Source organism: Denticeps clupeoides, unplaced genomic scaffold, assembly GCF_900700375.1.
Source record: "Denticeps clupeoides unplaced genomic scaffold, fDenClu1.1, whole genome shotgun sequence".
Classification (NCBI taxonomy): Eukaryota; Metazoa; Chordata; class Actinopteri; order Clupeiformes; family Denticipitidae; genus Denticeps; species Denticeps clupeoides.
Window position 1 is genome coordinate 42,146 of NW_021629848.1, and position 22,327 is coordinate 64,472.

The following is a 22,327-nucleotide window of genomic DNA, read 5'->3' on the forward strand; positions in this document are numbered from 1 at the left end:
CTCCACTTCACGCTTTGTGCTCCACAAGTTTATTTGTAAATGGGGTGGAGGGGAAGGGGGTGGAGGGACGTCACCTATTTTCGTCCTTAAATATTTCACGGTCACTGCAACCATGTGACATTCAGATAATAATCGTAAAATCGTAACAAAAAAAAAAAAACAAAGTCGTACTGCCAACACACAGACATTCGGTTTAGAATAAATACATGCATTCTAAAATACTGCATTGGCATAAAAAAAAACAAACAACAACACACACTTCCTTCAGCACAAAAATTAAACTACGTAGTGAATAGCCAGAAGAAACGACCTCTGACCTTTAGAGCCTAGATATAAACTTACCTACAAAACACGGAGGTGCGACGCAGCATTCTCAGCACGAATTAAAAAATGGAATTAGGTCAGGAAAAGAGAGACGTTTCGTGGTCCACGTGAGACAAACGGGCAGGACGAGGACGCAGTGATTCTGTCCTAAGTTGATTGACTTTGTCCCCAGAGACGTTCGAGATGCTCACAGCGACACGCAAGTTCCGGTTCTGGACCGGCAGCACTAGAACCGGAAGTTGGCGACTGCTGCTGGCGCGAGGGGTAAAGCGGGAGGCGGGACGCGGACCTAACGCCGCGCCGGGTCGTTCGGGACCTCTGGGACCGAGTGCAGGGGGAGGGACGGGGACAAAGGGGGGCGCGTGCGGTCTGCCGGTCGGACCCGGCGTCTACGGCGGGCAGAAGTCGGCGAAGTACGGGTGCTGCAGGGCCTCCTCAGCGGAGATGCGCTGGACCGGGTTGCACTTCAGAAGGTTCTGGAGCCCAAAGACGAAAAAAATTGAAAAAATCAATCAATCCGACACGATCAGGAACGGTTCTGTTCTCCGCCCTTCGCTTGTTCCAAATACGAGAAATGAGAAAACGGTAACATTACGGTAGATAACATGCTCACCTGAAGCAGATCCCGTCCCGTGCTGCTCAACTTGGGGACGACGTTGACCAGAGACGTAGTGGCGGGGTACATGGGGTACGGCTGCAACACACACACACACGCACACACACACACACACACACACACACACACACACACGCACACACGCACACACGCACACACACGCACACACGCACACACACACGGTCAGCTCAACGTCGGTTCCAACGCGCCGCGCCCGGTGCAGGAGAAGAAGGTGGGTGGTAGTAGCCTAGCGGGTAACACACTGAACCAGAAGACCCAGGTTCAAACCCCACTTACTACCATCGTGTCCCTGAGCAGGACACTTAACCCTGAGTGTCTCCAGGGGGGGACTGTCCCTGTAACTACTGGGTGGTAGTAGCCTAGCGGGTAACACACTGAACCAGAAGACCCAGGTTCAAACCCCACTTACTACCATCGTGTCCCTGAGCAGGACACTTAACCCTGAGTGTCTCCAGGGGGGGACTGTCCCTGTAACTACTGGGTGGTAGTAGCCTAGCGGGTAACACACTGAACCAGAAGACCCAGGTTCAAACCCCACTTACTACCATCGTGTCCCTGAGCAGGACACTTAACCCTGAGTGTCTCCAGGGGGGGACTGTCCCTGTAACTACTGGGTGGTAGTAGCCTAGCGGGTAACACACTGAACCAGAAGACCCAGGTTCAAACCCCACTTACTACCATCGTGTCCCTGAGCAGGACACTTAACCCTGAGTGTCTCCAGGGGGGGACTGTCCCTGTAACTACTGGGTGGTAGTAGCCTAGCGGGTAACACACTCACCTATGAGCCAGAAGACCCAGGTTCAAACCCCACTTACTACCATCGTGTCCCTGAGCAGGACACCTAACCCTGAGTGTCTCCAGGGGGGACTGTCCCTGTAACTACTGACTGTAAGTCGCTCTGGATAAGGGCGTCTGGTAAAATGCGGTAAATGTAAGAAGTCACCTTGTAGTCGGGGAGTTTGGTCATCGTCTTGCCACTGTTCCTCCGTCGGCGTCCCCCAGCAGCGTGCGGGAACGTTAAGAAAACGAGCGGCGTCCCGGAACGCGTCCGGCGCGCAGGCTGCGCGTTACAAGGATATCTGAAGATCCTCTTCAGCTGGTCGTCGACGTCGTTGCCGGGGAACAGGGGCCGTCCGGCGTTGGCCAGCTCTGCGCGGAATCGAACACGTCAGCCGAGCGGCGGGCGCCCGCGGCGGGAAATGCGGCGGCGCGCGGTACCTGCGAAGATGCAGCCGGCGGACCACATGTCGATGGAGGTCGAGTAGAGCTTGGCCCCGAAGAGGACGTCGGGCGGCCGGTACCACAGCGTCACCACCTGCGGTCACACGGAGACACCAGCGAGCTGCGGGAACCCCGCCCATTGCCCCGCCCACACCGCCGCCGCCACCCACCTCTGCGGAGTAGCACCGCACCGGGATCCCGAACGCCCGCGCCAGGCCGAAGTCCGCCAGCTTCAGCTCGCCGTTCTGCGAGGGGACAGGCGGCGGTGAGAACGGCGGCGAGCGAGGGGACGGGGACGCCGCCGCGCGCCAAAACTCACCCGGTTGATGAGGAGGTTCTGGGGCTTCAGGTCGCGGTGCAGCACGTTGCGGCTGTGGCAGAAGGCCAGGCCCTTCAGCAGCTGGTACATGAAGGACTGGGAGGACGAGCGGGAAGGTTAGCGACCGGGCGGGCGTGGCGAGGGACAACATGACATACCTTTACAATCTCCGGGTCCAGGTCACCGTTGCAGCTGTCAAAGTACTTCTTCAGGTCCTGGAGAGCACAGCGACGCACATTTTAACGCGCAGCGGCGCATGTCAGGGCACAGAGGTCCATCAGGAGACCTCAAACGTACAGGGACCACAACAAAGAGGACAAATGACAGTGAGAGCGGGGGGACGCGGAGGTGAAGTCCATCCCCTTAAATACAGAAGGCACGTTTCATCGCCGTCTGGGACGATTCGCTCAGTTCTCAAGGTCAAAATCAAAAAGTACACAGAGACACGACACAAAAACATGACAAGGGACATTAGGGACATTATGCGCTGACCCATAAAACAGTGCAGGTGGAGACCAGTCGCAGCATTGAGTGTATGTGGTACATGATGTGGCACTGATTACCATATTTATATGATCATCACCACCACGTAAAACGGAGATTCGTGAGTCGTTTATCTCGGGAGTCGTTTAACGAATCGTGAATCACGCCGCACTGCTTCGTTCCAGCAGCAAAAAAAAAAAAAAAAAAAAAAAAGGCCGAAATATTCGCAATTCCGCCTCGGACAGTGGACACCGACCTGATCGCAGAACTCGAAGACCAGCGTGAGCTTCTTGTCGCTGTGGAGGACGTCGTGCAGCCTGGGGACGGACGGACGACGACATCGTTTTGTAAAGACGGAGGTTCGGACACGGCCGGACGACAAGTGAGGCGCGGCGGCCGCCCGTTCACCCACCTGACGATGTTCTTGTGCTTGAGCTCCTTCAGCAGGCAGATTTCGCGCAGGGCCGAGCTCGGGACGCCCTGGAAAAAAGAGCGGGGTGAGCGGGGTGAGCGTCGGTCCTCCGGGCGGGAGGCGAGGGAGCCGCCGCGGCTCCGCTTACCTCGTCGTCGTCGTCCAGCCGCACTCGCTTCAGGGCGACGATCTCATGCGTCTCCCGGTTCTTCGCCTTGAAGACGGTTCCGTACGTCCCTGTAAAAGCGCCACGTTTGGAATAAAGGCTTTTCGGGCTGTTTGAGCCGCTACGTGGGGATTATTTCGGGTTTTTTTTTCCTATATAAAACCACCCATTAGCAAGGCTAGGCTAAGCTAGGCTAGCGAGCACCAAGCGGCGCATTTATCATCGCGTCGTGTGCGTTTCTCCGTTTTAAATCCCAGCTCGGAGCTCAGAGTCTCCAGAACCGGCGGCCCGTACCTTCTCCGATCTTCTCCAGCTTCTCATACTTCTGCATGGTGCGGAGGCCGCGGCGGCGCGTCTCAGTTCCCGGCCGCGGAGCTCGTCGGTCCGCCCGGCGTGACGCGGCGCTGATCTGGGAACAGCGAGTCGGTCTCTGCTCCACACCTCCCTGGCGTGGAGCACCACGAATAATGCTTCGTTCGGATCCAAACCTCCACACATTCTACATGTACAGCGACAGTCCCCCCGGAGACACTCGGGGACACGGTGGAGGCGAGTGGCAGTTTCGGTCCAGAAGTATTCCAGTGTTTTATTCAACTTATTGCCATTAATTTATCATGATCATCGTTTCCTTAATCAGGGGCGTCAAACTCAAATACACAAGAAACCAAAAACTTGTACTAAAACAGGAGACTGAAGCGCTGCATTATGGGATATGTAGTTTGTGTGATGTCCACGCTTTATTATAATAGATCGATATTAAATAATCGCATTAACAAGTCAAAAGAAAACAGAGATCCGTGCTAATGAAATAAAATAAATGGCAGAAATACGATAATTATCGTACGTCTCGCAACGCTGACAACCACCGAAGACACAGAATTCAATGAAGGGGGCTGACCAATCAGTAGTCAGCATGGGCAGACGTCTGAGCAGAACCGGCCAATCAACATGCAGCAAAAATTCAACCGTCCAATCAGATGGATGCTTCAATGTCCCGGCTCACATGGTCATAATGAACAAATAAAAAAAAAACAGTCCAGTCAACATGCATTCAAATGTGGTTTTATAATGCCTAATGCAAGAAACAAACATTGTACAAAAAGTAATTATTACATGACGGTAAAATTAGCGTTTTAACAACCCACATCCATGACTAAACGTACACTGCAATCAGCATTCTGGACAAGATACTATATATTCACAGTTTTTACCCTGATATGTAAAAGCGATCGGCGTAAACGACGCTCTCTGAAATGTATACATCTGTTAATAAATACTCGTTTCTCACGGCCTGTGCCGACCAGTTGGCCCAGCAACCTGCACATGGCAGTGCCACTCCAGCCTCAGGCGCGGTCACTGTGGACCCTCGGATCTCTGCCTGCGGATTAACTCGGCGTACAGCCCCCCCTTTCCCAGCAGCTCCAGGTGTGTCCCCGCCTAGACAGGAAATGACCTTTCACTCCAAGTTGAGAAAACTCAAAAAGGGTCCTGAACAAATGGCCGACGCCCTCACCTCCACAATGCGACCGTTACTCATGACGCAGATCAGGTTGGCCCCCTGGATGGTGCTGAGGCGGTGGGCGATGATGAGAACCGTGCGGCCCGTGGTGGCCCGGTCCAGGGCCTCCTGCACCACCCGCTCAGACTCGGCGTCCAGGGCGCTGGTGGCCTCGTCCAGGACCAGGATGCTTGGGTTCTTGATGAGCGCCCGGGCAATGGCGATTCGCTGCTTCTGACCGCCAGAGAGCGTGACCCCGCGCTCACCTGAAGCAGCCAATCACGATCAGCCAGGTTCGCTACGTCAGGCTTCCACTCACCGCAGAAGTCACTCACCAACCAAGGTGTTGTACCCGTCGGGGAAGCTGGTGATGAAACGGTGAGCGTTGGCCTGCTTGGCTGCTGCTATGACTTCGGCATCAGAGGCTTCAGGTTTCCCAAAGCGGATGTTCTCCATCACGGACGTGCCAAACAGCACTGGCTCCTGCAACCAAAGAAAAAATGTCAAGAGTCACCAGGAAACAATGAATCCATCGTTAGGTCGGATATATTTTCCGGACCTGGTTTATGAAGCCGATCACTTTGCCTCTGAGCCACGAGGGATCCAGCGTCCGGATGTCCAGACCGTCCAGCATGACCACGCCACTTCCGGGGTCATAGAACCGCTCCAGCAGAGCAGCCACTGTGGATTTACCTGGGATGACGGGAGATGTTCTGATCATGAGGCTTAATTGTCCCTTTGATGAGTGAAGATGAAAAACAGGAATACCTCCTCCTGACTCTCCAACTATTGCAACGGTTTTACAAGGAGGTAGAGTCAGCGTGAAGTTCTTCAAGATCTGGTGTCCGGGTCTTGTTGGATAGCTGAAAATAAAAAAATGAAACTTTACTGTATAAATGTAATTTATACAAAACCGGTTGAAGACGTTCGCTCCACCTGCCTGAAGTTGATGTTCATGAAGTCCACCCTGCCGATGATGGAGTTGGTGGGGATGCGGCCGCCCCCGGTGAGGGGAATGGTGGGCTCCACTGTCATGTACTCGAAGACACGCGCCCCGGCACTGACGCCCCTCACCATCTGCTCCATCGGCATGTCATTTTGACAAATCAAGCCCGAGACATCTCACCACACATGACAGCAGTGGTGTAGGAAATTAGACCTACCTGTCCGAACAGTATGGAAATGCTGGCTAAAGACCTGCAGAGAATAAAACGCAAATAAAACTTAACACACTTTTCTTTTTTTTTAGATTTGATCTTTGAAGTTAACTTGCCTCTGGACTGTTTGGGAAGCGACAAGAAAAGACATCAGATCTCCAGCAGACATCTCATCACCAGCCATTAGAGACCCGCCGGCAAAAATGGTGCCCAGAACGATGCCTGCGTGCAAAAGATGAAATCTTCAACCATTTAGTCAAACCAGTCTGACGGCCAGACAGAAAAAAAAAAGCTCACAGTTCAGGGTGACGTTGGACAGGCCTTGGAAAACCGCGATTCCAGAGCCTAAGGCCTCGTTCATTCGGCACGACTTTTCCACCTCGCCAGCGTACAGCCTGTAAAGCGCACAGGACGCCGGGCTTACAGAAGTGCACGTGTGCGGCCGGCCGGCCAGCCGAGAAGAACCTACTGCAGCTCGCGCTCCTCCATGGCGAAAGCCCGCACCGTACGGACGTTCCCCAGAGCTTCATCGGCCACGGCTGTTGCTTTGGAAACCTGTGAAGACACCACACGCACATTTCACCTCTGGTGCCAACTAGTATCAAAGGAGCAGGACCATGCAGTGGTGGCCTAGCGGTTAAGGGAGCGGCTCCGTAATCAGAAGGTTGCCGGTTCGAATCCCGATCCGCCAAGGTGCCACTGAGCAAAGCACCGTCCACACACACTGCTCCACTGCTCACTCAGGGTGATGGGTTAAATGCAGAGGACAAATTTCACTGTGTGCACCGTGTGCTGTGCTGCTGTGTATCACAAGTGACAATCACAAAAAAAAATTGTTCAGCTCTTCTTTTCCTTTCCTGGTGCAGTAAAACAGCTGAAAAACTTTCTGGATATGATGAAAGCGGAGGCTGTAATTGTACAGCATTGTCTTGATGTTGTCTGGGGCACGAGAGGGTCGGGCTCAGAGCAGTGCTCTGTGGGTACCTGCTCCTGGGCTCTGCGGGACAATCTGCGCAGGAAAGAGCCGATGACGGCCCCCGCCCCCACCAGACAGGGCAGGACCACCACAGTCAAGCCCGTCAGCTTGGGGGAGATCAGGGTAGAGGGACACGAAGCAGCCCACCGTCTGAGTGACGCTGCGCAGGCCCTGCAGGAAGAGAGAGGAACACGCGCCGTTCATTCCCGGTTCTTCCGAGGAACGTCCTGGGACGAGCTTCATCTTTCCTCCCCGCACCTGAGAGATAACCAGCTTAAAAGCGGACTTGAACTCCTGAATATCCGAGGTCAAGCGGTTCACCAGCTGTCCCGTCTTAGTGGCGTCAAAGAAGGCCACGTCCTGCCTGGAACATCAGGAAAAAGAACAAATGCAATCAGAAAACAGGTCTGCTGCTACTACTACTTTTCAGAATAATTCCTGTTGGAAACGCCGTAGTTATGGCTCAAGAGTTCAAGGTCTCTCTCTCGGTTTTATTGTAAACCTTCCAAGCAAAACCACAACCCATTCGTGATGGGGATGTACAAGACTCCTCACTTATGGACAAATTCATGTTTAAAACATTTACATTTACAGCATTTACCAGACGCCCTTATCCAGAGCGACTCACAATCAGTAGTTACAGGGACAGTCCCCCCCTGGAGACACTCAGGGTTAAGTGTCCTGCTCAGGGACACGATGGTAGTAAGTGGGATTTGAACCCGGGTCTTCTGGTTCACAGGCGAGTGTGTTACCCCACTAGGCTGCTTAGGGGTGCAGGACTTGTTTTGGACAAGACTTTTCTTCATGTATTTCTAGAAGACAGACCTGATTTCAAAAACACAACTGACCCAATGGACACCGCGGTTTTAAACCCCGTAGCACGCTCGGCAGACACCGTCCACTCTGGGCTTGTAACGTCTAGCGGTCTGAGGGGTCTTTCGTATTTCTCAGTGTCCCTATGAATATACCAGGGGACCGGGACAGAACAGAAACCTGAGCAGGGACGTGAAGAGGGCCTTCCTCATGTCTGCCGCCACACGTTCCCCCACTTTGGAGAGGAGGACGATGTAGCCGCTGGTCAGCAGGCCCTGGGGACCAGAGAGTCGTAAGTTCATTTCACCAAATGTCCCGGTCGCCGCTCGGGTGCCTTCGACCTGAACTACCTGAAGGGCGTAGAGGCCGAGGAGTCTGAACGCCGGCCCTTGGATGTCTCTGACGTAGTTCCCAGCGTGATCTCTCATGTGGCGGGCCACCACGTTCACCAGGCTGCCCAGCATCAGCGGGATCTGAATGTTCAGGATCGCCGCTCCGAACGCTAGCTGAGGGGGAAAGAAACGGATCGTTCACGCTTCCTTCGTGTGGATTCTGACATTCTAAACCATGTTCTGAGCATTTTGGAAACACCTGATCTCATCGTCCAGTATTTGTTAACCAGACTTACAATGACGGCTCCAATGAGAGCGAAGAGCTGAGGCCGGACGAACTCCCACAGCAGCCCCCAGCTGAACTCCGGACCCCCGTCTCCAACCTGAACCTCAGCGAGAACGTTGTTATTCGGGTCAGCGGAACAACGCGCCACACTGCTGCACAGGCGGACGGTGACAGTGAGCGCTGCCGGCCCCACGAGGAACTTCAGGGACGCCCTGGGTGTCCTTCCGCCTCGGAGGACCAGAGGAGCCGCAGCTTTCCGGACTTGGACCCACAGACGACCCAAGATGTTAGTGGACGATCCACTGTGACCGGGACATTGCCAGGAATACTGGGAACCCCTGGAAGACCGAAAACAATTTCAAAGAAAGCCCTGGACCTGCAGAACATCCCGTTCTTACAGTCCAGGCCAGGACATGGCAACCCAAGGACTGAGGGGGAAACGAGGAGAACTGAAGGCAGTAAAGAACGCTGACCAGCTCTCCATCACCACGTCACATCCTGCCTCTCACACACATATGATGGACTGAAGAGGACGGTGGGACGGTGTCCTCATCAATTCAACAAATAAAACGAATAACTGTTTTACAACCAGGAAATATCACTCAAACACATAACCTGCATGTTACTACATCACATTATACTACAATTTACACCAGTACACTACCACCCTCAACTCACACATAACCTGCAACATACACACGGCATCTACTCTGCTGTTACTACAATTTACACCAGTACGCTACCTCCCTCAACTCACACATAACCTGCACCATGCACACTGCATCTACTCTGCTGTTATTACATCACATTATACTACAATTTACACCAGTACACTACCACCCTCAACTCACACATAACCTGCACCATGCACACTGCATCTACTCTGCTGTTACTACATCACATTATACTACAATTTACACCAGTACACTACCTCCCTCAACTCACACATAACCTGCAACATACACACGGCATCTACTCTGCTGTTACTACATCACATTATACTACAATTTACACCAGTACACTACCACCCTCAACTCACACATAACCTGCACCATGCACACTGCATCTACTCTGCTGTTACTACATCACATTATACTACAATTTACACCAGTACACTACCACCCTCAACTCACACATAACCTGCACCATGCACACTGCATCTACTCTGCTGTTACTACATCACATTATACTACAATTTACACCAGTACACTACCTCCCTCAACTCACACATAACCTGCAACATACACACTGCATCTACTCTGCTGTTACTACAATTTACACCAGTACACTACCTCCCTCAACTCACACATAACCTGCAACATACACGCTGCATCTACTCTGCTGTTTACTACATCACATATACTACAATTTACACCAGTACGCTACCTCCACTCAACTCACACATAACCTGCAACATAACACCTGCATCTACTCTGCGTTACTACATCACATTAGACTACAATTGTACACCAGTACACTACCTCCCTCAACTCACACATAACCTGCAACATACACACTGCATCTACTCTGCTTTTACTACAATTTACACCAGTACACTACCTCCCTCAACTCACACATTAACCTGCCAAACATACACCGCGGCATCTACTCTGCTGTTACTACATCACATTATACTACAATTTACAACCAGTACACTACATCACTCAACTCACACATAACCCTGCAACATACACACTGCCATCTACTCTGCTGTTACTACAATTTACACAGTACACTACCTCCATCAACTCACACATAACCTGCCAACATACACGCTGCATCTACTTGCTGTTACTACATCACATTATACTACAATTTACACCCAGTACACTACCTCCCTCAACTCACACATAACCTGCAACATACACGCTGCATCTACTCTGCTGTTACTACATCACATTATACTACAATTTACACCAGTACGCTACCTCCCTCAACTCACACATAACCTGCAACATACACGCTGCATCTACTCTGCTGTTACTACATCACATTATACTACAATTTACACCAGTACGCTACCTCCCTCAACTCACACATAACCTGCAACATACACACTGCATCTACTCTGCTGTTACTACAATTTACACCAGTACACTACCTCCCTCAACTCACACATAACCTGCAACATACACGCTGCATCTACTCTGCTGTTACTACAATTTACACCAGTACACTACCTCCCTCAACTCACACGTAACCTGCAACATACACACTGCATCTACTCTGCTGTTACTACAATTTACACCAGTACGCTACCTCCCTCAACTCACACATAACCTGCAACATACACACTGCATCTACTCTGCTGTTACTACAATTTACACCAGTACGCTACCTCACTCAACTCACACATAACCTGCAACATACACACTGCATCTACTCTGCTGTTACTACATCACATTATACTACAATTTACACCAGTACACTACCTCCCTCAACTCACACATAACCTGCAACATACACACTGCATCTACTCTGCTGTTACTACAATTTACACCAGTACACTACCTCCCTCAACTCACACGTAACCTGCAACATACACACTGCATCTACTCTGCTGTTACTACAATTTACACCAGTACACTACCTCCCTCAACTCACACATAACCTGCAACATACACGCTGCATCTACTCTGCTGTTACTACATCACATTATACTACAATTTACACCAGTACGCTACCTCCCTCAACTCACACATAACCTGCAACATACACACTGCATCTACTCTGCTGTTACTACAATTTACACCAGTACACTACCTCACTCAACTCACACATAACCTGCAACATACACACTGCATCTACTCTGCTGTTACTACAATTTACACCAGTACACTACCTCCCTCAACTCACACATAACCTGCAACATGCACACTGCATCTACTCTGCTGTTACTACATCACATTATACTACAATTTACACCAGTACACTACCTCCCTCAACTCACACATAACCTGCAACATACACACTGCATCTACTCTGCTGTTACTACAATTTACACCAGTACACTACCTCCCTCAACTCACACATAACCTGCAACATACACGCTGCATCTACTCTGCTGTTACTACATCACATTATACTACAATTTACACCAGTACGCTACCTCCCTCAACTCACACATAACCTGCAACATACACACTGCATCTACTCTGCTGTTACTACAATTTACACCAGTACGCTACCTCACTCAACTCACACATAACCTGCAACATACACACTGCATCTACTCTGCTGTTACTACAATTTACACCAGTACACTACCTCCCTCAACTCACACATAACCTGCAACATGCACACTGCATCTACTCTGCTGTTACTACATCACATTATACTACAATTTACACCAGTACACTACCTCCCTCAACTCACACATAACCTGCAACATACACGCTGCACCTACTCTGCTGTTACTACAATTTACACCAGTACACTACCTCCCTCAACTCACACATAACCTGCAACATACACGCTGCATCTACTCTGCTGTTACTACATCACATTATACTACAATTTACACCAGTACACTACCACCCTCAACTCACACATAACCTGCAACATGCACACTGCATCTACTCTGCTGTTACTACATCACATTATACTACAATTTACACCAGTACACTACCACCCTCAACTCACACATAACCTGCAACATGCACACTGCATCTACTCTGCTGTTACTACATCACATTATACTACAATTTACACCAGTACACTACCACCCTCAACTCACACATAACCTGCAACATACACGCTGCATCTACTCTGCTGTTACTACATCACATTATACTACAATTTACACCAGTACGCTACCTCACTCAACTCACACATAACCTGCAACATACACGCTGCATCTACTCTGCTGTTACTACATCACATTATACTACAATTTACACCAGTACGCTACCTCCCTCAACTCACACATAACCTGCAACATACACACTGCATCTACTCTGCTGTTACTACATCACATTATACTACAATTTACACCAGTACACTACATCACTCAACTCACACATAACCTGCAACATGCACACTGCATCTACTCTGCTGTTACTACATCACATTATACTACAATTTACACCAGTACACTACCACCCTCAACTCACACATAACCTGCAACATACACACTGCATCTACTCTGCTGTTACTACATCACATTATACTACAATTTACACCAGTACGCTACCTCACTCAACTCACACATAACCTGCAACATACACACTGCATCTATTCTGCTGTTACTACAATTTACACCAGTACACAACCTCCCTCAACTCACACATAACCTGCAACATACACGCTGCATCTACTCTGCTGTTACTACATCACATTATACTACAATTTACACCAGTACGCTACCTCACTCAACTCACACATAACCTGCAACATACACGCTGCATCTACTCTGCTGTTACTACATCACATTATACTACAATTTACACCAGTACACTACCACCCTCAACTCACACATAACCTGCAACATGCACACTGCATCTACTCTGCTGTTACTACATCACATTATACTACAATTTACACCAGTACACTACCACCCTCAACTCACAATAACCTGAACATACACACTGCATCTACTCTGCTGTTACTACATCACATTATACTACAATTTACACCAGTACACTACCTCCCTCAACTCACACATAACCTGCAACATACACACTGCATCTACTCTGCTGTTACTACATCACATTATACTACAATTTACACCAGTACACTACATCACTCAACTCACACATAACCTGCAACATGCACACTGCATCTACTCTGCTGTTACTACATCACATTATACTACAATTTACACCAGTACACTACATCACTCAACTCACACATAACCTGCAACATGCACACTGCATCTACTCTGCTGTTACTAATCACATTATACTACAATTTACACCAGTACACTACCTCCCTCAACTCACACATAACCCTGCAAACATACACGCTGCATCTACTCTGCTGTTACTACATCACATTATACTACAATTTAACACCAGTACGCTACCTCACTCAACTCACACATAACCTGCAACATAACGCTGCATCTACTCTGCTGTTACTACATAACATTATACTACAATTTACACCCAGTACACTACCACCCTCAACTCACAATAACCTGCAACATGCACACTGCATCTACTCTGCTGTTACTACATCACATTATACTACAATTTACACCAGTACAATACCACCCTCAACTCACACATAACCTGCCAACATACACACTGCATTACTCTGCTGTTACTACATCACATTATACTACAATTTACACCAGTACACTACCTCCCCTCAACTCACACATAACCTGCAACATACACACTGCATCTACTCTGCTGTTACACATCACATTATACTACAATTTACACCAGTACACTACATCACTCAACTCACACATAACCTGCAACATACACACTGCATCTACTCTGCTGTTACTACATCACATTATACTACAATTTACACCAGTACACTACCTCCCTCAACTCACACATAACCTGCAACATACACACTGCATCTACTCTGCTGTTACTACATCACATTATACTACAATTTACACCAGTACACTACATCACTCAACTCACACATAACCTGCAACATGCACACTGCATCTACTCTGCTGTTACTACATCACATTATACTACAATTTACACCAGTACACTACCACCCTCAACTCACACATAACCTGCAACATGCACACTGCATCTACTCTGCTGTTACTATAAAATCACTATAAAATCTACAATATTTTATTCAACTTGTATTGCTCACTCCTACACACTTTCTCTTTGTTTTGAATTATGTGTATTTTTATTATTTTTTATTGTTGTACTACCTTTTAATTTCGATTCTTGATTATAGCATTTTCGTTGTGTGTGTGTGTGCGGAGGGGGGGGGTGCAGGACCACAGTCTCGTTGTACTATTTTACTAAGTATGTAAGTATATAAGTATGATTGTGCAATGACAATAAAACCTTTAAACGATTTAAAAAGACAATACACCTTGTTATATGGCTGCGAGTCCAGACGTCCCGTGTTCTGTTCCAGCTGGAGTGGAGCGGAGCGGGCAGGCGGTTCGCGGCCCGATAACAGCGTAAAAGATTCAACATTTTCAACTTGAACGAGAACTTCAGTAAAAGCGCATTTCTCTAAACGAGTCGCTAGAAGTTCAAGGAGCTGCAGGGCGCCGCCATGTTTACAGTATCCCAGCATGCACTTCTGCTTCGAGACGTCATAGATGTAGACACACTAGGCCTGACTGTCAGCACACATATATATACACACACACACACACACACACACACACACAGACGGGTGTATGTGTGTGTATGTGTGTGTGTGTGTGTATATATATATATATATATATATATATTAGTGGTGGGCCGTTATCGGCGTTAACGTGCTGCGTTAACGTGAGACTCTTATCGGGCGATAAAAAAAACATCGCCGTTAATCTATTCACAAAGTTGTGTTGGGAGCTGGGTCTATACTACGCAAGCTATCGTGCCGGAGTTAAATGGTTACACTAGATTTATAAGTATATTTCTTCTTTCTTGTTTCTTATTTTCTTATTTCCTAAAGACTTTTATTTTGTTTTTGAGACCCGGTTCAGATCTCTTGGACACATGGCTTGAGCTGTGAGAGGTGTGTATTTTGCATGTGTGTTATTTTGTGAATTTTTTTTTATGTTCTTTTAATACTGTATATTGTAGAGAGAGGTGCAGAAAGACGCGATGTGTGACGCGATGTTCTGACGCGACCTTGCTTTTTGTACAGAATACACTTTGCACAGAAAATCTCTTGGGCGTCAGCTCATCATTTGTGGTTCAAGAAACGAAAACAAAAAGTTCCACAACGCAGAAGAAGAAGCGCTACACTATGGTGACTTTCACCTTGATATTTTAGCACGGATGTATACCTAGCAAAATTGCACTGTAGGGGGCGACAACGAGTCTTCGAACTGTGAAATTACCACATCAAACGTGACGTGGTAACATGGATGCAGTTGTTAAACACAAGTTGTACTTGTAAACACAAGTACAAGTACACAAGTACATCTTATTGAACATAATTTATTTTCATCACCAATTATCATAGTAGAACAGCTTTCTCAAGCAGTTTGTGATGCATTTTGGAAACAGGAGATGAGCCCCTGGTCTAATGCGCTACCTGGCTTGAGAAACCCGTTCTCAAAGACTTACTTTTAGTCATTATTTGGGTAGCACACTTTTTCTGAATGCCTTTGGCAGAATTCAAATGAGCCATTTTAATCTTTACTCTAGATTCATCTTTACTCTAGATTAATCTAGATTAATTCCGAGATTACAGTGAGATTAATCTAGATTAAGAAAATGTATCTATGCCCACCTCTAATATATATACATAGACGGGTGTGTGTATGTATGTGTGTGTATATATATATGTGCACACATACACACACACGCACACACACATCCGTGTATATATAGATATGTATAAACGAGTGTGTGTGTATATATAGATAAATAGATAGATATATAGAGCTATAGAGCTTTACAGTCTTCATACTGTAGTATTCTGTGGGGCATGGCGCTTTATTTCACGTCTTATATCAGAGGTCAGTGTGCTGTCAAAAGATTGTTTGCTGTATCTCATCTTACATATATTGGTGCATTATGATTTGGTATATCTGCTGATTCATTCATCCTTACAAGCCCTGCAAAGGAAAACACGTGAAAAATAACTGTAAGGATAAAATTTTAAGGTAGTAATTTATTACTTTTGTTCTTTAATATGAGGGAAAATTTGAAGAACTTTAAGCAGACACACACTCACGCCACTACTACACAGTAGTTTAGTTAAATTTACATTTAAGTTATTTGGCAGACGCCCTTATCCAGAGCGACTTACAACGTGCTTCAGTGATCATCAGTTCTGCGTCACTAGGACCCCCAACTATGAATACAATCTTTTTATTCACACTGTTGTAGTTTCTATACGGAAGTCAGACAATAAGAAGGTTACAAGTTAATTTAAATATTCTCTAAAGAGGAAGATCTTGAGCTGTCGTTTGAAGGTGCTCAGTGACTGAGCTGTTCTGACCTCGAGGGGAACTTCATTCCACCACCGAGGGGCCGAGACGGAGAAGAGTCTAGATGAGTGTCTTCCTCGTACCTTCAGAGATTGAGGTGCAGTACGAGCTGTGAGGTAGGATGGTGCTACTCCATGTTGGGCTTTGTATGCCAGCATCAGTATTTTGAATCTGATGTGTGCAGCTACTGGGAGCCAGTGGAGGGAACGTAGCAGAGGGAAGTGTGGGAGAATTTGGGAATTTTATCCATGTTGGTCCTGTCCCTGTGTTAAAGTGCTTTATGAATAAATCTTTATTTACTCTCTGGACCCGAATGCCCATCTGTTTTTTAATTAAACCTTTATTGGATCGGAGAAACAACAAAATTCGTACAAAAAGGATGTAGAAATGACATTAAATGCTGATTAAAAGTAAAAATAATTCTTTTTCACAGCACTATATAAGGCGTGCGATTCACAGAAACGAAAAGAAAAAGTTGTGAAGGACCACAATTGTCCTTTTATGGGTTCAACCTTTTTCTTGCTGTAAAGAAACAAAGACTGGATGGGTTCTCAAGAACTTTGAATAAAGCGAAAAGAAACAAAGCATCTGTCGAGACTCACTTTTGGCTACAATAATACAACCATTTTAAAATCGCTAGTGTTTATTTAATTAGCTACCAGTTCTCTGTTCCCCAGTCCCTGAGGGTCCACACGTCGCCCCTGGCTCCTCCCCCTTCTCTGCATCCACCCCCTCGCCTGGTAGACGTTTCCCTGACTTACACAGTCCGTAAACTCCTGGATGTCAGAACCAGGTGGAGTACCTGGTGGATTTGGAGGGTTACGTCTGCCCCACGACTCTTTACAGGATAATCCACGTGAATGTTGCCAGTCCGCCGTGGCGCCCACGACCACAAGAATGTCTTGCCCTCCAACCATCCAACGAGATGAATGACCTGCACCCGCCTTGTCTTCTCCTACTCCACAGAACCTTCTGCCACCCCTAGACACACGGCTTCTCGCTGCAGACCCGCACCTCCCGAGCCCCTGTGATCTGCTCTCCACAGCCACGTCCTCCACCGCAGGTGTGACCCCTGTGCAGCATCCTGACAGTTGAGGCTCCATGTAAGTGTTCTTTTGGGTTTTTTTGTAAAGAAATTGGCCTTAAATTCTTAAGTAAATTGTTTATCAACATCAATTATTTAAACCAAAACACATAAGGTTCTTTAAAATGATATTTGATTATACATTTATAGTCTATAAAGGGTTTAAACTAAAATAGAATAAACCCAGTAAAATATAGATTAAGCGCATAGAACTCAAGAAGAGCGTATCTTTCTTGCTAAATTTGTTAAAATTCTATTTCTCACTGATCTTCGGGAGAGATTGTGCATTCATTAATGTAAAAGTTTGCAATGGGGTATACAAAATGAATGAGAAAACTAAGAGCAACGAAGACGAAAGCAGGGCCTGCAAGGAAAAGGAGTATGTCCATGTGCACCCTGAAGTAACCTGTTTCATGAGTACAGAAGAGGACTCCACCACATTGGAGGAGCTGCTTAGAACCAGCATTATGGAAGTCTACCGTAGAAGTTCGCGTGATTTTGAACTTGACGTGCTGGAAAGCAAATATGCAAAAGGTAAAGTTCCAGACAAGAAATACACCAAAGAAATCAACAGAGAGCTGCAAGAGTTTGGTGGTAAACTTAGAAACTGCCTGCATAATACATTTTCTAACTGGTATTTTGCGAGTCCGCGAAGCATGTCATTACCAATGGCAAATGTTTAATAGCAGACCATCGAGCAAGTGGAAGACTCGAACTGAAATAAAACCTTTATGTCTGCCCGGCCATTCTGCACACCAACATGCAAACATTGAGTTTAATCGGTCTTTTTTTTTCCCTAAGGCTTCATTTGCCATGAGTCCTTGCTGAGCATGTAAGCATATGCGTCACTTCCTTCTCTCTTTCATTTCCCATGATAGAGAGGCAGGAGATGGGACTGGAGATAAATAAACCGGCCTGGAGGGGTTTACTTTGTCTCATCATTCTATGCACCTAGTTACACCAGAGAATAAAATGATTGAATTCATGGGTGATAGTATTCAACTGGGTGGTAGTAGCCTAGTGGGTAACACACTTGCCTATGAACCAGAAGACCCAGGTTCAAATCCCACTTACTACCATCATGTCCTTGAGCAAGACATGTAACCCTGAGTGTCTCCATGGGGACTGTCCCTGTAACTACTCATTGTACGTCGCTCTGGTTAAGGGCGTCTGGTAAATGCTGTAAATGATGTTTCAAGTCCTAGTGAACCAGTAAATGTAATGCAAATGTTAATCTTATTAAATAAAATAACCATGATCGTGACATTCCAAATACTTAATGAATAAATAAAGTTTATTACAACATAATGTTATATATATGATCACAATTTGTAAGTCAAATAAGATTTTCGTAGCTAAACACTGATCCGAGTTCACTTTTCGGGTAATATCTCTTGTGTGTGGTCAGCAGTGGCTTTGTGACGTATGAACAGCACTGTCCAATCAGGGTTGTCCTGGAAAAGAAGCTCCGCCCATTGCCGTTAGCTCCGCCCCCAGAGGCTGCTCTGGACAGCGGATGATAAACGTGACCACGCAGGTCCGGCCGGACGTCCGTGTACCGAACCGGCGCTTCCGTGAGCAGGTGGAGGACCGGGACCGAGTCTCTGCAAGATGCCGTCAACGCTGCTCAACGTCGCCCTGTTTGTCCTCCTGTCGCACGTCGCAGCGGCTGCTGCTGAAGGCGCCGGCCGAGGTGAGGAGCCTAGCCTCGCCTCGCCTAGCCTAGCCTAGCCAGGGAATAGGTTCTTCTCAATGTGACTGGTCGTGTTGAAAAAAGAAAAGCCCTTTCGGAAGATAAATAAACTCGTGTTGCTCCCGAAGGGTGCAGAACCAGGAATGCTTGAAAAATATCGCAATAAAAAATGGAATTTATTCGAAAACATAATATGACCTTTATTAATGTCCAAATCCAGGTTTTGGTGAGCACATCAAGTGGAGGCCTCTGGAGGACGGGAGGAAGGAGGCTGAGGCCAGGTCAGTGTGGATAAACTCGTCTTCTTTTTTTCTGGAGGTGGTTTGTCCGAAAGACTGAAACGTTCCTCTGTGTGCAGTGGCCTTCCTGTCATGGTCATCGTTCACAAGACCTGGTGTGGAGCCTGCAAAGGTGACTGCTTTATTCTTCCACGTCATTCATCATGATTTGTACCATCTAGCCGGCCGATAACCACGATTAACCATGTGTCGTACACCCTATTTTACTGTATTTCAATGTTAAATAAATATTAATTGACCACTGAGCAGCGAGTAGTTGCGGTAACTTAACAAAACGTATGTTGTAGTGTAACATTGATTTAGCAGCGCAGACGTGTGCAGTGAACGAGGCTCCGAGCTGCATTTCCCTGATGGGAGACGCATCTTCGGGAGAGAGCAGCCGCGGGTCGGGCTACTTTATGCACACCCCCCCCGTTCATGTCTTGCAATAATGCATCATACTAAATCTTCCAGCACTGAAGCCCAGATTTGCCGAATCGCAGGAGATTTCTGAGCTCGCCCACAACTTTATCATGGTCAACCTGGAAGTGAGTATTTTCTGGAAACGGGCCTGTTTTTTCATTTAAATCCGAGTATAAATGTAATTTCTTGTGACGTCAGGATGAAGAGGAGCCCAAGGATGAACAGTTCAGTCCCGACGGTGGTTATATTCCCAGGATACTTTTCCTTGGCGAGTGAACCTCTTCTGTCTTGTTTTCTATCTTTATTTGGGGGGCCTCTGCCCTCCGCTAATCACCCTGTTCTGCTGATTTAGGCTCTTAATTGGGGTGAAAAGTTACAGACGCTGTTGTTGTCTGATGTTTCTCTTTTATACCGTAGACCCCAGTGGTAAAGTTCACCCAGAAATTATGAATAAGAACGGGAACCCCAACTACAAATATTTCTACAGCAGTGCAGATCAAGGTACTGCGTGCGGGGAAAGTATTTCCGGTTTGAGGGGAAACCTTCCTCCATGTGACCGTGCCTTTCTCCCTTCCCAGTTGTTAGCAGTATGAAGGAAGCTCAGGAGAAGCTGACCGGCGACGCCTTCAGGAAGCATGTTGGTGATGAGCTCTGAGCTACTGGAAGATCTCACTAATGGATCACCATCTACTGCACAACTCTGCCCCGGACCAGACAGTCACCTGCTGGATCAGTCTGATGTACACTCATGTTCGCTTCTTCAGTCCTGCCCAACTAGTTTCACCATGAGTTCTTATTACGCGCATGAAGTAAGAGGAGAGATGGAGGGGAACCAGGAATCCTGTTAAAGAATCTGCCCTTTTTTATCTTCATGGTGTGGAGATGTATTTGAGGAGCAATGTGTGCCACTTTTGTTACTCTTGACTAGAAACAATAAAGATGATTGAGGTGTTTTGTACCAAGATTCTGACAGACTGCATTCTTACATGAATCAATAAAAATCTTTTTGTAATATTTTGCCGATTTTACACTTTAATTGATGTGATTGGGTGTCTTTAGATCTGGCACATGAGCTCCTACGGTGCTACGGCCGAGGAATAAAGCTTCAGCGTAGTATTCAGTGTCGATTCAAACGGTGCGTGATGCGTCCCTGCTGCTCTCAAGAATTTATTTTAAAGCCTTGAACAGTTCATTGTGGACCACTGGCTGCCAGTTTTTATATTGGTCCACCAGATGGCCTTAGTTTTACCCAATTCAACACATTTTTATTGGCTGACCTCATAATGAAATGTTTAGTGTTGGATTTATGGTATTTGTGGGAAGTGTCCAACTTCTAATAGTTTTTTTTTTTTTTTAAATACAACATTTTGGCATTACGTAACCATACTGGCCCTTTGTCACGTTCCCATCTAGGGTGGGGCGGGGACAAAGAGGAACACACAGGCCAAACCAAAGTACAGGACGTGATATGTGCCGTTAAACCAGCTACAGACGCCACCACAAAAACCCTCAACCAACAGACTATATGGGAACACCGGCACAGAGCCGGATATACAGGAAGGACGAGAAGTACGCCACTCCAAACTGGCCACGCCTTCCTGTCTCAGGCCTCCTCATGTACTGGGGTGGGGGTGGAGCCTCCATCATGGCGCTCAGGACCCATGGACATCACGCCCTTTTAAAGGCCTACAAATTCCAAAAATGATTCTTATTTGAGTATGTCTGTTTCATACTGAAGTAACAGAAAGACTGACTTGTTTAAAGTTGAAATAAAACATAATAAAAAATTATGTGCAATATATTTTATTTAATAATATTTAATTCGTATGTGTTAAGTAAAAACTAAAGCCTGTTTAATTGCCAGATTTCTGCGACTGTAATTGACTGTAAATGTCAGGACGGCGCTGGAATGGTGTATGTGTGTGTGTGTGTGTATGAACGTGTGACAGACAGACACATGAACTCCGGAGTCCAAGTGGTCAGATTTTATTGAATTCTTGGAACTGTAAAAATAGTTTCTCGCTTCATATGATTTTTTTTTCATAACAAATAAATTAAAAGAGCAAAAAATATAAGTATTTGTCTATTAAACAATCATTACAGAGCATCCTGTACAAAAATGCTAAAAGTAAATGTTAG

At 46.9% G+C, this 22,327-nt stretch overlaps 3 protein-coding genes across 3 annotated transcripts; 1 reads left to right on the forward strand and 2 right to left on the reverse strand.

The window, feature by feature from the left end:
• Nucleotides 1-12: 12 nt before the first annotated feature.
• Nucleotides 13-4,223, reverse strand: LOC114775946 (cyclin-dependent-like kinase 5). The gene is given in 13 exon segments (XM_028966637.1): nucleotides 13-800; nucleotides 938-1,018; nucleotides 1,905-1,934; nucleotides 1,936-1,968; nucleotides 2,043-2,110; nucleotides 2,180-2,276; nucleotides 2,353-2,427; nucleotides 2,502-2,597; nucleotides 2,660-2,716; nucleotides 3,241-3,301; nucleotides 3,397-3,464; nucleotides 3,545-3,633; nucleotides 3,857-4,223. Coding segments are annotated over 13 exon segments (879 nt in total). The 5' UTR covers nucleotides 3,894-4,223; the 3' UTR covers nucleotides 13-713.
• Nucleotides 4,224-4,608: 385 nt separating this feature from the next.
• Nucleotides 4,609-14,845, reverse strand: LOC114775944 (ATP-binding cassette sub-family B member 8, mitochondrial-like). Its single transcript, XM_028966631.1, is given in 17 exon segments — nucleotides 4,609-4,999; nucleotides 5,076-5,326; nucleotides 5,396-5,543; nucleotides 5,620-5,753; nucleotides 5,829-5,923; nucleotides 6,001-6,137; nucleotides 6,224-6,257; nucleotides 6,334-6,439; nucleotides 6,515-6,612; nucleotides 6,687-6,772; nucleotides 7,202-7,318; nucleotides 7,320-7,364; nucleotides 7,452-7,557; nucleotides 8,187-8,281; nucleotides 8,357-8,512; nucleotides 8,635-8,962; nucleotides 14,643-14,845. Coding segments are annotated over 17 exon segments (2,127 nt in total). The 5' UTR covers nucleotides 14,750-14,845; the 3' UTR covers nucleotides 4,609-4,915.
• A 4,441-nt stretch (nucleotides 14,846-19,286) lies between these two features.
• Nucleotides 19,287-20,971, forward strand: LOC114775943 (thioredoxin domain-containing protein 12-like). The gene is made up of 7 exons (XM_028966630.1): nucleotides 19,287-19,487; nucleotides 19,708-19,768; nucleotides 19,846-19,898; nucleotides 20,240-20,313; nucleotides 20,387-20,456; nucleotides 20,606-20,689; nucleotides 20,767-20,971. Exons 1-7 carry the CDS (start codon nucleotides 19,406-19,408, stop codon nucleotides 20,841-20,843), a joined length of 501 nt encoding a protein of 166 aa, XP_028822463.1. The 5' UTR covers nucleotides 19,287-19,405; the 3' UTR covers nucleotides 20,844-20,971.
• Nucleotides 20,972-22,327: the final 1,356 nt, after the last annotated feature.